The sequence below is a fragment of the Pecten maximus genome, chromosome 16 (assembly GCF_902652985.1).
Source record: "Pecten maximus chromosome 16, xPecMax1.1, whole genome shotgun sequence".
Lineage (NCBI taxonomy): Eukaryota > Metazoa > Mollusca > Bivalvia > Pectinida > Pectinidae > Pecten > Pecten maximus.
Window position 1 is genome coordinate 33,504,634 of NC_047030.1, and position 15,061 is coordinate 33,519,694.

At 35.3% G+C, this 15,061-nt stretch overlaps 1 protein-coding gene across 1 annotated transcript; it reads right to left on the bottom strand.

The window, feature by feature from the left end:
* Positions 1-8,221: 8,221 nt before the first annotated feature.
* LOC117344783 (sodium-dependent proline transporter-like) lies at positions 8,222-14,881 on the bottom strand. The gene is made up of 10 exons (XM_033907607.1): positions 14,758-14,881; positions 14,234-14,365; positions 13,806-14,079; positions 12,513-12,645; positions 12,153-12,287; positions 11,944-12,047; positions 10,328-10,452; positions 10,012-10,124; positions 9,255-9,386; positions 8,222-8,233 (listed from the first exon to the last, which is right to left on the bottom strand). Exons 1-10 carry the CDS (start codon positions 14,879-14,881, stop codon positions 8,222-8,224), a joined length of 1,284 nt encoding a protein of 427 aa, XP_033763498.1.
* Positions 14,882-15,061: the final 180 nt, after the last annotated feature.

A 15,061-nucleotide genomic window follows, 5' to 3' on the forward strand; every position in this document is an offset into this window, starting at 1 on the left:
TGCATCACAAAAACGAGATGGGTTGTTGAGAGCTATCACGCAAGATTTAAGAAATTTAAATTCTTTCAGACAGAACTCTCATCTAATCACTTCATTGATATCATTGCAACACTCGTAAAGGTTGTAACCGCTTCCCTGAACATCCTCTGCGGTTCTATATATGAACCTTCTTCTGAACAGGTGCTGAAAGAGAGGGCAATGGCTGAACAAATGAAAGGGTTATCAACTAAGGTTAATAAGCTTGCACAAAGGGTGAAGAATGAACCGGAGTTATCCAAACGTGCCCAATCTTACTGGCAAAAGCTTGAGGCGACTGATGTTACCTTTCCAAAACTCTCTGAGGATTACTTGGAAACATTGGCGTGTGGAACATACCAGCTGAAGTTGGCAAACGGTTATAATATAACCGAGCATCTCAGTGATGACGGAGACTATGAGGTCATGGTATACCAGCACTCCGATGACCTATTACGCTGTCAGCTAAGGTCACGTCATAGATCACAAACCAAATATAACATCTGGATTTTATATCATGATGCACCAAATCCGATACAGGCATACTATTGCACATGTCCTTCTGGTCAGAGGACGGTAGGCATGTGTGCACACACTGCAAGTGTCCTCTACTACCTCGGAGTTTATAAGCATTCTTCGACCAATCTAAGGAAATCCAGTTTTAAAGAATACATGCTATAGACATAATTTGATGGGAAACCTTCAATAAACAAAGAACACACAAAACACATAACAGATCAATGAAAAATTCAAAAACAACAAACATTTGTTTCTGCGGATCCAGTAAATATATTTGACCATATTGTCGTTATTACTTACTAGACCCTATGAATATAAATATATATGCACTATGTGTTGTTGATCCAAAGGTCTAGATTTGAATTACCTGTCGTAATTGTACTATGAGAACTGTTTATATATAATATATATGTATATATACACAAAGGTGTCTCTATATTCCAAATCATTCAGCTACTTGGCTTTGGACGAGGAAAAGGGTATACATATCACTACTCAACTCGCCATCTTTGCTACAGTTCAAATCATATGTTTTTCCTTCAAAAATCATAATTCTGAGCACCACCAACATGAAATTTAACCTGTACTGATGTTATCTTTTTATCATACTGCTTTTTAGTAAAATGGGTATGGTGTTCATGGTGTTTGTAAAGAGAAGAGAGGTATAATGTGGTGTGCAATGTGTACATTGTTTGCATTTGTACTTAAAAGTGAACGGAGATATGTCATAGACACCTGATATCTGATGTAAGAACGCGTACATAATAAAATAATTCATAAATCAACAAAACATCATTCAAGAGACACTTTGTATGCCATAAAATTATACATTTTCACTCGAAACTGTAGCATGAGAAAAATCCGGTATTGACTCTCAGTACTTCCAGTACTTTGATATACTCAAAAAAATAGGGGTAATGCATCTTTGAATTGAAAAATGGCTCAATGGCCAGGGGTTTAGCTATACAAAATTTTGGCATTTGCTTATATGATTGGTAAAGATGTTTTTAAAAGTAAAAAGTTGTCTGCACTCAAATACGAACATTGTTGAATAAATGGATTTTAGTATAGGTCTAATTTGCAAAAAGAGCTGTCTTTATATTTTGAATTGTTCTCACATAAAAATGAAATACACTTTTATATAGTTGTTACATGTTCGTAAGTGCACAAGATCAGGCTTCAAAAAGAGAGTATAGTTGTCAACATTTTGTCTGAATTTATACATTTTTTTAGCTGTTATTGACGGGTCATGCTGCCATCTGGTATATGCTATTGACTGAAGCGCCACCTGTTGGCCAAATGAGAAAATGGTTTCCAAATGTAGAAAAGTTATGAGGAATTGATCATATTTGATGAATCAATCATTTTTAATGAAAAAGCTCTGTGGGCCAAAATCACTATATAGCTGCAACAGGTCCTTTTTAAATGTATTTTAAAAATATGACTATAATTTAATAGCAAATAAACAAAACTTAAGCCATCTACCACTATATCAGGTTCGGGTGAGAATTACGTAGGTTGTTACGTAATTGCACAAGCAACAAGCTGTAACAGAACATATTTCCATAAATTGAAATATAAACTATGTGCACTTTTCCAAAGCTATATTTTAAAGGGTTCTGTTGAATATCTAGCATTGAATACTGGCTCGTTTGACATTTATTAGATGGTGCCTCACAAATTTTACCTTTAAATTAAAACTTGTTTAATCATACAGCCAGTTATAATGATATACACACCTATACTTACTACAAAACATTATCAAATCATCATTCGGAAAAAAATATATATAATATGTTTACAAAAACCAAATAGTCACTAAGTGTTCAATATCTTTGATACATGTTGTATTACTTGGTCTTTATATATTTAATCAACCTTTAAAGGAATCTTTTAGACTATCGAAAAAAGATATAAACCTAGATTTATACCTCCTATCAGATACCAATGAGTAATTTGGGTTAATTGTCATTATTTTAAAGCTGGCATAATCTCTGTTTAGAAATAGAATTCTTAGGCTTCATCAATCTAGCAATGTAACAACTTAACAGAGGCACGTATAAATAAGGGGCCGTTGTGGCCGAGTGGCTAAGGTGTCCAGACACTTTAACACTAGCCCTCCACCTTTGGTTTTTTTCCGGGTACCCAGGCTTTCCTCCACCTCCAAAATCTGGCACGTCCTTAAATGACCCAGGCTGTAAATAGGGCGTTAAACAAAACAAACCAAACCAAACGTAAAACTAAAATAAAGCATAATTTTACATGTTGCTGATTATACATTATCAAAGACTTTTTGAACGGCATACCTTAAATATCGAAGTCAGAGTCACATTAGATAAACGTATGGTATTTTTTCAGTTCCAGACCATTACATGTACGTCACAGCTTCAAGATCGTGTACTATTTGTTATATGACTAGTATTGCAGTCATCTCTAACATCTGTGTACTGTTTCTGGAGAACACTCTTTAGTCTGACTTGCTCTTCGATATTGCTTATTTGAATCTAACTGCATACAGTGTGGTGGTATGATGAACTTTGGATAGACCAATACAAAGCTGATCACAAAACCCCAAATTAAAGGAAAGTATGTTCATTGCTTTTAGCATATCCTTGTTTCTGATGTCGAAGAACCACATTGACAAGACTGAGTCGAAGCTCGGCTCCAAAGACAATATACGAATGCAAATGACATATGTTTAGCCATATCATTACCAGAGATTCGGTCTCGCTGAAAACCTCCGAAACTATCTACCAAACAGGCAACATCATAACTAGTCCCAACACCATCGAAATCAACAAATATGAAACATCAACGAAAACTCAAGGCAGGTGCCGACAAGCACAGACGGATTCTATCACAGCCGTCAATACAATCAAGCGACCTGTCATAACATCACGCCGAAATCTATATTACGGACAAATAGGCATCCTGCCTTGAACTGGCCAGATATTGAGTTCCTATTGACGACAGTGAACAGTATGACAACACTGTTACTCTGATGAAGCATCCTACACCACATTTAAAAGGCAATCAATTGTTCTGACTCTGCCTCTCCATCAAAGTCTACAGTTACGATATCTTATAAACACTCTCGTACTGGACATTTTTGTTCAAATATCTCGTATCTGAGACAAACGCAAAATAACTTTACTTTGGATTCTGCGCTATGTCTTACCAGGAAACAAGAGACAAATGCTTTAAATCTCCAACAAAAAATATCAAACTTCCATCTACATATTACAAACCTGTCAAGTGTACTGTTAAGGTAAGTGGCAACAACATTTGTCTCTCGAGACAAACAACAAACAGTCGAAAAGATCTTACTGAGGAAGTTGACTTCTCCCGGCTCCTCACAGAACATACATATCGTACTCATTCGTTCGTTTTAAAACGAGACGATCGACCGACATTCCATGCATATGACACTCTATTTACGTATAGAAAGTTCCTTTTTGATGCACATTCGTGATAATTTTTTTCGAGTCCCGGATATAGAAATTATATAAAGATCCTTTTATTCCAATACATTATTTACCTATTTGAAAAAAAACTTCGATCAATTATATAGACTATGATGTCTTTTAACAACTCCCTTTGGCGTTATAAACATATTACATAATCCAACTTATTAATGATTAATCTCTTTAATCATTTTACTCCCTTTTCATTATGATAATATACTTTTAAAAATATGCATTTAATCCAATTTTTCGCCAAAAATATGTTTGTTCATAATAAGTTAGTTAAACAAACCGTCCGTCAATCATATAAAGCTATCTTATTCATTAACCTGCATTTCAACATCTTCATCGTCTGGGAACGATGAAACTGCTGGCTTCCATTGTTTAGTTGGCTCCAATGATTTAGCAAATCTCTGAAACAGAACAGACTTTTGATAATAGTTCATGTAAATGTAAGCAAGGAATGCGCTCGATTGCGTTCTGTGATGTTCATACATGCTTTGAAATGTGTCGCGTAATGGTAATATTTTGAAGTATTTATGGATATTATCAAGGTGACGAAGGTGTACGATCAGATATTCGTTTAAACTCATATCAAATCCTAAAATACATATCATCGATCCAATTGATTTCCACCAACCATTTCATGAACCCATCACAAACATAATTCTGTGTTTATGAATTAAGGAGAAACACTGGTTGTTTAAGAAGTTAACGTCGTTATAAAAAAAAGTCTATTTTTAACTTGAATCAGCTTTCATTATTTATGCTATTTTCTGCGTATATTGAAATATATTGTTTATAATAAGAATCTTTTGAATCAGTGATATTTTGAGCGTAACAGAAAAAATACAGTTGATGTCATGATCGTGAACAAGCGACAATAGTTTCGGATGCCACATAGGGATGTGGTCTTGAAATTTTGCTCCTGTATGATATACAATAATCCCCTATTTTTATATTATCGTGTAGGATTAAGATACGTTTTTCCTCCTTTGATGGCCATGTCGTTGAATTCATAGGAGATGTGATGAACGATATATAAATGATAGCCCAAATCCATTACTTATCTATAATGGGACTGTCAGATTATGGTAAATGTACAGTATAAAGAGGTCATCGTAATAAATAACCAGATATGATATCAAGAAGTGTATAAAGTTATTAAAGTTATGTTTTTTTTAATTACAATTATTGTATTATATCGAGAATATGCAAATGCAATACACAATGAAAAGTGCTTTGATTTTAAAATGTATCAGTAGTTTCCTCTCGAGTAACACTCCTTTTACAGTAGAGCATTTTTGATAGTTGAAGAAAGCTTATTCGTAATATTTTCTTTCGAGCCAAGGATATGAACGCTCTTTTGAATTCCGTGCAAATTTGACGTCATATAAATAGAACAGTCCTCATAATCTATTCATCGTTTCTTTTAAGAAAAATATTTTATCTTATTTTGTCTTCGCTAATAACAGGTTGTCCATATCGAGAAGGAAGTAAATGAAAAGCCATTGCCCTAAATGAAAACATTTGTCCGTTGGCCGTTAACCCAAACAAACAGAGAAAATCCTTTCGCTGGTAGCATTTCCACCATCGACGAAAAACGACACGACCTTTTACTTTCACGGAGGAAATTAAGTGAAGAGTATTCAGAGGTCATTCTATTACAGTAATGTATAAACATCATGAAAGCAAAGCCTATTGGTCAGCAAGAACATATTTTCCGAACATTTACATGTTATTATTAATGTTGATATATTTTGGGTAAAAAAACATATATTACCTCCATTAGACTACCTTGCTGACCCTTCAGAGTAAGGAACAATGTCACCGGTATTGGTATCAATGGCAGGAAAGCGATAATCCAGCCTATTCCTATAGACCAGGCAGGGTAGGATGTAGAACCGTAGGACACTGGCTGGTGATTGATGACACCTATCAGCCACAACGCCTAGATAAGAGGACGTAACTGACATTATGCCCGTCCACCCATTTCTAAAAGGTTTTCAGCGTATTGTTTGACACTGGTGCCTCGTGTACAGGGGAACCCTCAGTTACAAGATGTTCAAGGTGATCACACCAAAGTTTTGACATTTTAGGGCATGCGATTTGTATTAAAATGTGTTTAACAAACATATAGTATTGAGTAACAGCTACAATGTATACTCACAACACAGAGAAATGGTGTGACAAACTTCCAGAGTACCTTCCATAGCTTATTAGGCTGGTAGCCAATCATTGTCTCGATGTCGTTATAGAGACGGTCGGTACCTGTGAATAGTCAATCGCACTGCCATAACAATTAATTCAATACGAAAACCGGTCAACTGTACTGAAACCAATGAAAGAAAACCGAAATTCTTTCTTCTAAACTTTATTTTCCTACTTGTATTTTTGATGAAATTGTTGTTTTTTTCAATTTCAGGCTATAACATTATGACCGGAAATAAGTATGAATTTTAGCTCGCCGGATCTAAATAGTCAGTGAACTAACGTAAAGGCGCGTCGTCTTTCGTCCGTCGTCCATGAAATGTTCATGTCCTAAAAAAGGCAAATCTAGCCAATTCTTTAGAAAATACGTTTATGTAAACATTTGTCTTAAGTGCTCATTGATGAAGAAGACGCAATTGTATCAACGCTCGTTTTGGTCCACATTGGCATGAGGGGCCTGGTCTAATACGGGATTATACCAAATCCTATCAATCAATTCTTCTTCTGTAGGAATGACAGGACTTGGTCCAAATTGGTCGGAAGCGTCGTTTAGTGGAACAGCTAATTATGTACAAAATATGGGTCTTAATCCTAACGAGTTGAAGAAACGAGCCCAAACGGAATACTTGAGATGATTGATTTGAATGATGGCAAAACAGATTTGGTGAAAGATGATTCGTACACTTATCCACAATGTAGTCAAGTAGTGGTCTAATGAACATCTCTGCATACTTTAGCTGGTCGATTCTACCGGGTTTTTTTTTCCAATTTCAACAAATTACTGGACAGAATCACCTTTTCCATAGCGACTGCATTACATTCACTGGACATACTAGTGTCTCAGCATGCGATGCCATAAGCTCACGAAGACATTCATATCTAATTATTACAATTGTCAAAATGTTTTCAGACAAAGATAAGTATAAATAGTCGACCGTTGATTGGCCATCGGAACTCCCATTGTTTTATACTCTGATATGATTTTTAAAAGTTGTTTAAACGTGGTTATATACTACGTACCGTATATCCAGGCTAAAACAGTCGCTTCCGTCCCTACCAGTAACAAGATTGACAAACTCGAAAGGTACCAGTCTGTCAGCTGTATTACGTACATACCACCCTAATGTGAATAATACAAAAATATCGCCACAGACTATAAATAAATGTCGTCAAGTACAGCAAAAGGTATCTACAGCTGATCAAGTAAGGAAAATGTCAAATGACCTCCCAGTCGATATCATTTCCATCCTTATTTACATTATTTATTTGTTATGTTACTTATTTCTAATAAGTAGCTATATCACTTTTTTGTTATGTAACTTGATTATGTTTTTTCGGTTATTTGGCTATTTTATAAAACGTTAGGCAAGACGATGGGAGTTCTTCTAAACAAATCAAGGATTATACATTTTTTTATAAACCGTATTTAGCAACCGCCGTTATATTAGTTATCAATTGATACATATTTATTATTCCTTATCTCTTATTTAACATGCGACATATTTTCTCTTCTGAAATGCGTCTTCCTAGTAGCGGTTTTACATAAGACAAACAAAACATGGAAAAACAAACAATAAAACATAAGGCCAGACAAAAGGTGTGACACGGTTCCTCTAATCAACGTTACGGCTGCATGAAATGAGTATTTGTCGTTCAAAAAGACGTCCATATGTAGAGAGTTTTGCAGTGATATCACAAAAAAAAATAATAAATTGCGTACTTTTAATCATTTACGTGATTTATCACATTAACAAATGGTAGATGCAAATTATCTTTTACCAACGGTAACAATTTGAAGAACTGCATATTGCCTAACCGTCTTATTTTGTCGTTGCTATAAAACAAATATATATATGGTAATTAACTTGTCACTTCAGTTCCGTACTTGACAGATTCTGGCATCCAGTTTGATTGATGTCAGTCAATCAAAACAGTTGTCACTATTGTTTACCATGAAACAGTTTCCGAATACTCATTTAGCCTTGCTTTTTTAATACAATCTAATATACATTTTAACGTGTACGCTGTAAAGATGAAATGAAACTACCATATATTTTACAATCTTATCGTTTTGTCAAAATTGAAAACTTCCGTGGTGTATCTTTTCGATTAATCAGTAATGAACTTGAATCATCAAAATTGATGACAGAAATTTCACACCGTTACATAATCTCCAGAAAATTTTGGATTTATTTGATATTTAAACTTCCTTGCTAATTTATCCATATAAAAATTATATTTGTTGCTTTTCTTATGCCTTTAAATGTGTTATGATGTATCCCGATATGCATTTTTGTGAATTCAATACAACTGGCAGCAAGACGAGATTAAATATTAATATATTTTTAACAAACATGTCTTAATATTGGGCAAACAACCAATTTCTTGATTTTAATGTCTGATTTGTAATGTTTTCTTTATAAAGTTAATATCAGACCAATGTACAATAATTCTGTTTAACGAATATGTTAGTTTAGTTTAGTTTCAAATTCGTATATGTTTGAACAATCGTTCCCAAAGATGACTATCTTTATTTTATTAAACTGTTTAATACCATTTCGTACTGTATTTCTGTGATACCTCTGGTGTTTCAGAATAACAATGACATCTGAAGACATAAGCATATGTAGCTAAAAAGGGCCTAATTGTTTTAATATAGATCGACAGATACATGCGACTAAATGTTGAAAACAGGAAGAATATTTAAAGGATTCAAATTACCAAAACGATGAAATGTACTGATAACTATAGTTAACATTTTTTAAGAGTATACACATGTACATTTCATGCAGGATTTCTTCCTCCTAAATTTTATGATAAAGACTATAATCGTTAATTTGGAAGCGAATGGTCAAAATTTGTCGAGGATATTTTATTCCAACGGACAAAAACCGTCAATTTCAAAAATTGATATAAATTAGTTGTTCTTGTGTTTTAATGAACACAATATATTTCTTGCAACCTAATTTTGACTTCTTTTGGACAAATAAAACATGATATATACGATTCTAATACAATAGATAATGGATAATCTGATGTACAAACCTGCGTGACGAATACTATACCGCATACCACGGACATCACTAGAATGACAGCTAGAGTCAATACTCCATGACGGCCGAATGTACTCGGCCATTTGTCTGTTAGTCCTGTGTACAGGATTTGGATGTGAACAATCTGCCAACAACAAATAACACCATAACTATAACGCACAATTCACAACAAATGATCTTGCCGCTCAACCTTATGGGAGTGTGATGATTGGTTCGCCTATTGTCAGTATAATGTGGACGGGTGGGGTGACCTGCAGTATGCTTCAGTGAGATAGCACTATAATGTCGGCATCATCTCCGCTTTATCACAAGGTGCCAATTACATAAATACCGCTGCCTCCTAAACCACATACGCATACACATCACGCATACATCTCGAACACAAGGACGGCTCTCATTTAATGACCTTAGGTGTTGATTAGACGTTAAACTATGCTTAACCAAACCAATTTAAAAGGAGGAAACACAGTCACCAAGACATATGTTAAACTTTGTAGTACAGCGCCTTGATCGTTTGCACTAATATATATTAGAAACATGATAGGACAAACGGTATGTAGGTTTACATTCTTTTAGCGGCAGTAAACGATTCATCCGCACTTAACCACCAAGAAGGTAAGTAATATTATGTTCAAATTAGTAGGTAATTACTATGTCACTTAATATTTATTTTTCTGCATTAATATTTTAACTACTTATTATTTTTTATCGCACACCCCGATGTGACTTAGAAGTCTCAAGAATTTTACCTGCGAGTCCAACCCAACTGTAAACAACATAAGGAAGAAGAGAGCAGACCAAAGTTGAGGGAGCTGCAGAGTAGACAAGGCCTCGGGGTATACTATGAATGCCACTCCAATACCTGAAAATACATTTATCATACTGTTTTATTTTCAGCTTTTAGCAATTTGACCTCTGCAACAATTGTGGTAGCGTCTCTATAAAGACTCCCTACTAATAAAAGTCTGATATCATAGTGATACATTAGTTAAATACACTGTTCAATGGTGACATCAAAACAAATCCTAGATATTATTGTCACGTAGTGATGTAAGACTAAAATACCCTGATCCACTACATCTTCCATTGGCAGGTTGGCCTCCTGTGCCATATATCCGAGTGTTACAAATATGACGCATCCAGCGAACCAGCTGGTGAAGGCATCAAACATCGGGATTATAATAGCATCCCTGTAACAAATATACATATTTATACATATATTAGGTATATTTTTTATCTGACAACGATGATTTGTAAAATAACTTTTTTATATAATATGTATAGTTTTTCTTACATTAATGATTTTTGAACTATCATGTATTACCTACTGTAATAAAGCGTAGGAAATATTAATTAATTATTATTATTACTTTCCCTTTTCAGTTTCAGTCTAAACATTAATGTTGACAATTTAATCAAATAAAGATGTTGATTTATTTTCATTTTATGTGTTTTATAAAATCAACAGTATAATCTACCACAACCAAAAGCGTAATTACAACCTAGAATTGATATAATAAGAGCAACATATGAATAACAAATATAGAAGCGTAAACATACCTATGCACTATTTGTGTAAACCTTAAAAAAACTTTGCTCATTACTTATGAAGTTGATTTTAAACAAAATAATTTTCAATAAAAAAACACAAATAATGTTCTCGGTTGAAGTCTATAAACGGTATTTTTACTTCAAAACCTTAAATTCCACTGATGCAAATGTAATCTATTTAAGGAATGGATTTTATTTATGCGACATTTATGAGGTAAAAACGACATTGGGTTTCTGGAAATATTTACCATAAATCGCGTTAATTTCAGTCATTATATGTTATATTATGATTAATCACTTTTATTTTATTTTATCGGTTGAAGCACGCAGTTATAAACAAAGAATATTTTCCATGCTTATACTTGAGGGTGACGTCAGAGAGAACACCCGTTATGGCGGGAAAGTGTCAGACAGTTTGTGGCACGGTCCTAGCAGCCCGCATAAGAAACAAACACAAACAAAATGCAGTTCCATCTACAGCATTTAGCATGCGAAGTTGTTGGAGCAGTTGCTCTTTAGAGGACCGTAACAACATTGGATGTATGAACAAAATACATGAATCGTGATTATTAAAAAAGAATACAAGAAGAAACACCAGACGGTATAACGCTGGACAGTACTTCGGCATTGCAACACACTGTGTATTAACTTATAAAAAATATAGTGATGTTGTCACTAAATCACCACATGATGTCAAAACTTTGTGTTTTGCTAAGTATTAGCTTCATTTTTGTACGACGAACTTTGGCACGTGTCGAAGGCTTTATAAATATCTGATCTAATTTAATAAATGTTTAGTGATCTATTTGATGTACATGAAGGTTTTACTAGCAGACCATTGATATAGGGTAAATGTGTCGCTTCCGATGGAGGCTACTCACCGAAACAGTAAGAAGAATAAAAGTCCGTAAACTCAAAGCTTAAACTAGTTTTCCTACTTAGTTGATTGACGGATACATACACTGGGATATCTTAAAACCGTAGAGGGTTTCAAAGGGATAATCTGTTATTTCCTTTCATACATGTATGCGGTCAAAAGTGATTAACGTGGTATAAAAATTAAGCAACCTGGTGTGTATTCAAAGTCAATAGAATATAACTTGTGATGTCACAATACTGGATAACGTTACCTATAGATGTTGTTGTGGAAATTGTTGTGGCTGGCCAATACGATCAAAGCTCCAGAAGATAGACCTAGTGAGTAGAATGTCTGTGCGGCGGCATCCACCCAAACCTGTGCAACACAACACCGAGCATTATTGAATTTAATTTGAGTTTGACGACGGATACATATTTGAATAAACAGTTTGGAAGTCAGAGAGAAGTGATCGATAGTTACTGATAGTTTGAGGAGTTCCTCCCATCTGGGCACCATGTAGTACTTGAGTCCCTGTAAGGACCCTGGGAGTGTAAGACCCCGGACCAACAAAGCTGTGAGGAACACGTAAGGAATTGTTGCCATCACGTACATCACCTGGCGACGGGAAATAAAGGCATAGTTTATCAATCAACATATGTATTGTTCTAGAGTTTTTGAACAAATGATGACGTAGTCGTTTGCACTAAAATGTTCACTGTATATTTTGGAGTTGAACGGAAATAGTACATGAAAAGGAAAAGTAATACATTATTATCCACATAATATTGTAATTGCGATGTAGAATCAGTTTCTAAGCTGTGCTGAAGTTTCTTATAATACCTTTGCTGAGGAGTGAATTCCTTTGATAAGACAAAGAAAGACGACGATGGATATGGCTATTACCCCAATAAATAATTCCCAGCGAATCGTTCCTAGTGTTTGGATACCTTCAGTCAGTTGAAGAACATTGTTCCTGTAATCAGTAACACCTTTATCAATAAAGCAGTTTATCAAGTCATCTTAGGATATGCGAATGAGTAAAATGTAAACACATGAGATTTTGTGTCGCTCCCGATGCAAGTATATGTGCAGTTGATTCTGCAAGTCAATATGGATGTCAAATGGAACCCATAGATTCCAAAAGACAACCAAAAGATAAAAGGAACAAAGAAACAAGAAATAAAGAATCTTAGACCCCACACTACGTGAGGGAAGGCTCTAGTAAACATGTCCTCCATGTTATGATACGGAGGTTCTAGCAACAACTACTTCTACAGGATGAGGCGAGGGCTATGGTGAACACAACCACCACAGGGTGAGGGGTAGACTCTAGTAAGATAACCTCAGAGTGGGGGACCTAGTGATCACGTCCTCCACAGGTTTAAAAGAAGGGTCTAGTGTACCAAATACTCTCTCCAGATGACGCGGCAGAGTAAAGGTCTAGTAAACACTTTTCCTATAGAGTAAGGCGACGTATCTACTAGACCCTGTCTCTAGAGGTTGGCGCGAATCCTCTAGTAACATCTTCCCCGCCTGGTAAGGCGAAGCTACAGTAAACATTACCTCCACAGGAAGAGGTGAACGCTCTTCATTAACAGAGTTAGGCGAAGGCTCTGATAAATCCATCCATAACGGGTTGAGTGAATTTCCATCGTTATCTTCCTGTAAGATGATACATTTTGATTCGGCTGTGATGAAATATTCCAATAGCCCAAGTATAGTAAAATTATGTATCTGGATGCCTTTGCTGTGTGCTTAGGAGCAAAAGAGTTCTGATTGAAGCATCCTTGCGTACGTGTTACAACAACCTTGTCAGGAACTTTTTGTGCCATAAGCGAATTTTAAAACAAACTCAGTGCCTTTGCAAATACAAGCATAATGGGCGTTTGGAAACCAATACACTGAAAAGGACACTCACAATTCCTACAACTTGTAGAGCTCATACAAAGCTCCGATAATCTTAATATGAAGCTCATATATAAACTACTACTTTTTCACACCATAATAATATAAACTACACATGTTAACATCGGAAAGCGTCATATTTAGATATTTAGATTTAGATATCACTATGAATTTGTACACAGATATGTATTCACTTCTCCAAAGAATATATAACAACAGTTCACTCACTCCCAAAACTCTTCAGCTGAAGTTCTCCGTGTAATGTTCATGTAGCCATTGACATCATAAGTTGTGTTGTTTATCGAAATGGTACTGTTTCCGATTCCGTTTGCATTCATCTGGGTTCTAGTGAAACACACTTCGGTATTCCATTCATTACCACACGTTGCCCAGGGGGTGGTGGATGAAAAAGAGTTTCCAAAATAATAGAGTATCCAAGACAAGATGGCTGCATAATACATTCCAACTATAAACGTCTGGGTCATCATTCCGTAGCCAACGCCTGCATAAAATCAATAATGTTTTGTAGCCTGTTCATAATAACACTATAATGACACGATATAGCATATACTTGTGCATATTATACAGTATTGATGAAAAGAAATTAAAAATGAAATAGAATGACCACATCATTCCTTTAATATAGGTCTGTATACCTCTAAACAACGGACAACATTCCCAAATTTTTCCCGGTCCGATATTTGAGTATTGCGCATAGGAAAACTGTAGGAAAACACACGGCGTGCCAATCAGAAACAAAAACAGGAAATACGGAAGGAGGAAGGCACCTGAAACAAAGGAACATATAAATGAATGAGCGTTTAAGACGCTACTTAATGATGATAAGATTGACAAACTACAGAGATTCATAAACCGCAGCTTGCAAGCGAATCATCTAAATGTTTAAAATTGGTGTGAATTTGACTGTGCGGAAAGCCCCTTAAACGTATGAGTAGGTATGGTGACAAGATAGAAATGATGAAAAATATCTAATAGAGAAAACAATGTGAGGATTTGACTTTGGCACTTTCAACGTAGAGATGTAAAGGTGGATTAGACGGTTAGGGCGCCCCTAGAGCGTAAGAACGTATATGTGGGTAAGGCTATGAGAAAAGTACCCAAAATATTCACATAAGCTATAAATCGAATACATGTAGTTCAATTGTAAAATTAAACTTACCTCCGCCATTTTTGTAACAGATATAAGGAAACCTCCAGATGTTTCCGAGTCCAACAGTGACTCCAATACACGAAAACAGAAATTCCAGTCGGTTGGACCAGTTTCCTCGGGCCTGATTTGACATCTTCTTTCTGCCTTTTGAAACTATAATGGAGGTTATATAATTAACCGAGTTTATCAGTGTATATTCTTATAGCGATTGATTAAGCCTAGTCTGGCGTTGTTGATTCTGATGACGTGTTGCATGAGTATGTCACCAACTGCGCTCACCAGCCAGTCACATGTGTAGCCGTGCGGACTACCA

Excerpts from the sequence above, each read along its gene's own strand:
- LOC117344783 (XM_033907607.1), bottom strand. The coding sequence starts at position 14,881 with ATGTCAAATCAGGCCCGAGGAAACTGGTCCAACCGACTGGAATTTCTG. Across the intron at positions 10,125-10,327 it reads GGAAGATGTAGTGGATCAGG|GTATTGGAGTGGCATTCATA; the intron begins GTATTTTAGTCT and ends ATGTATTTTCAG. Across the intron at positions 9,387-10,011 it reads CAGTTGGGTTGGACTCGCAG|ATTGTTCACATCCAAATCCT; the intron begins GTAAAATTCTTG and ends TGTTGTTGGCAG.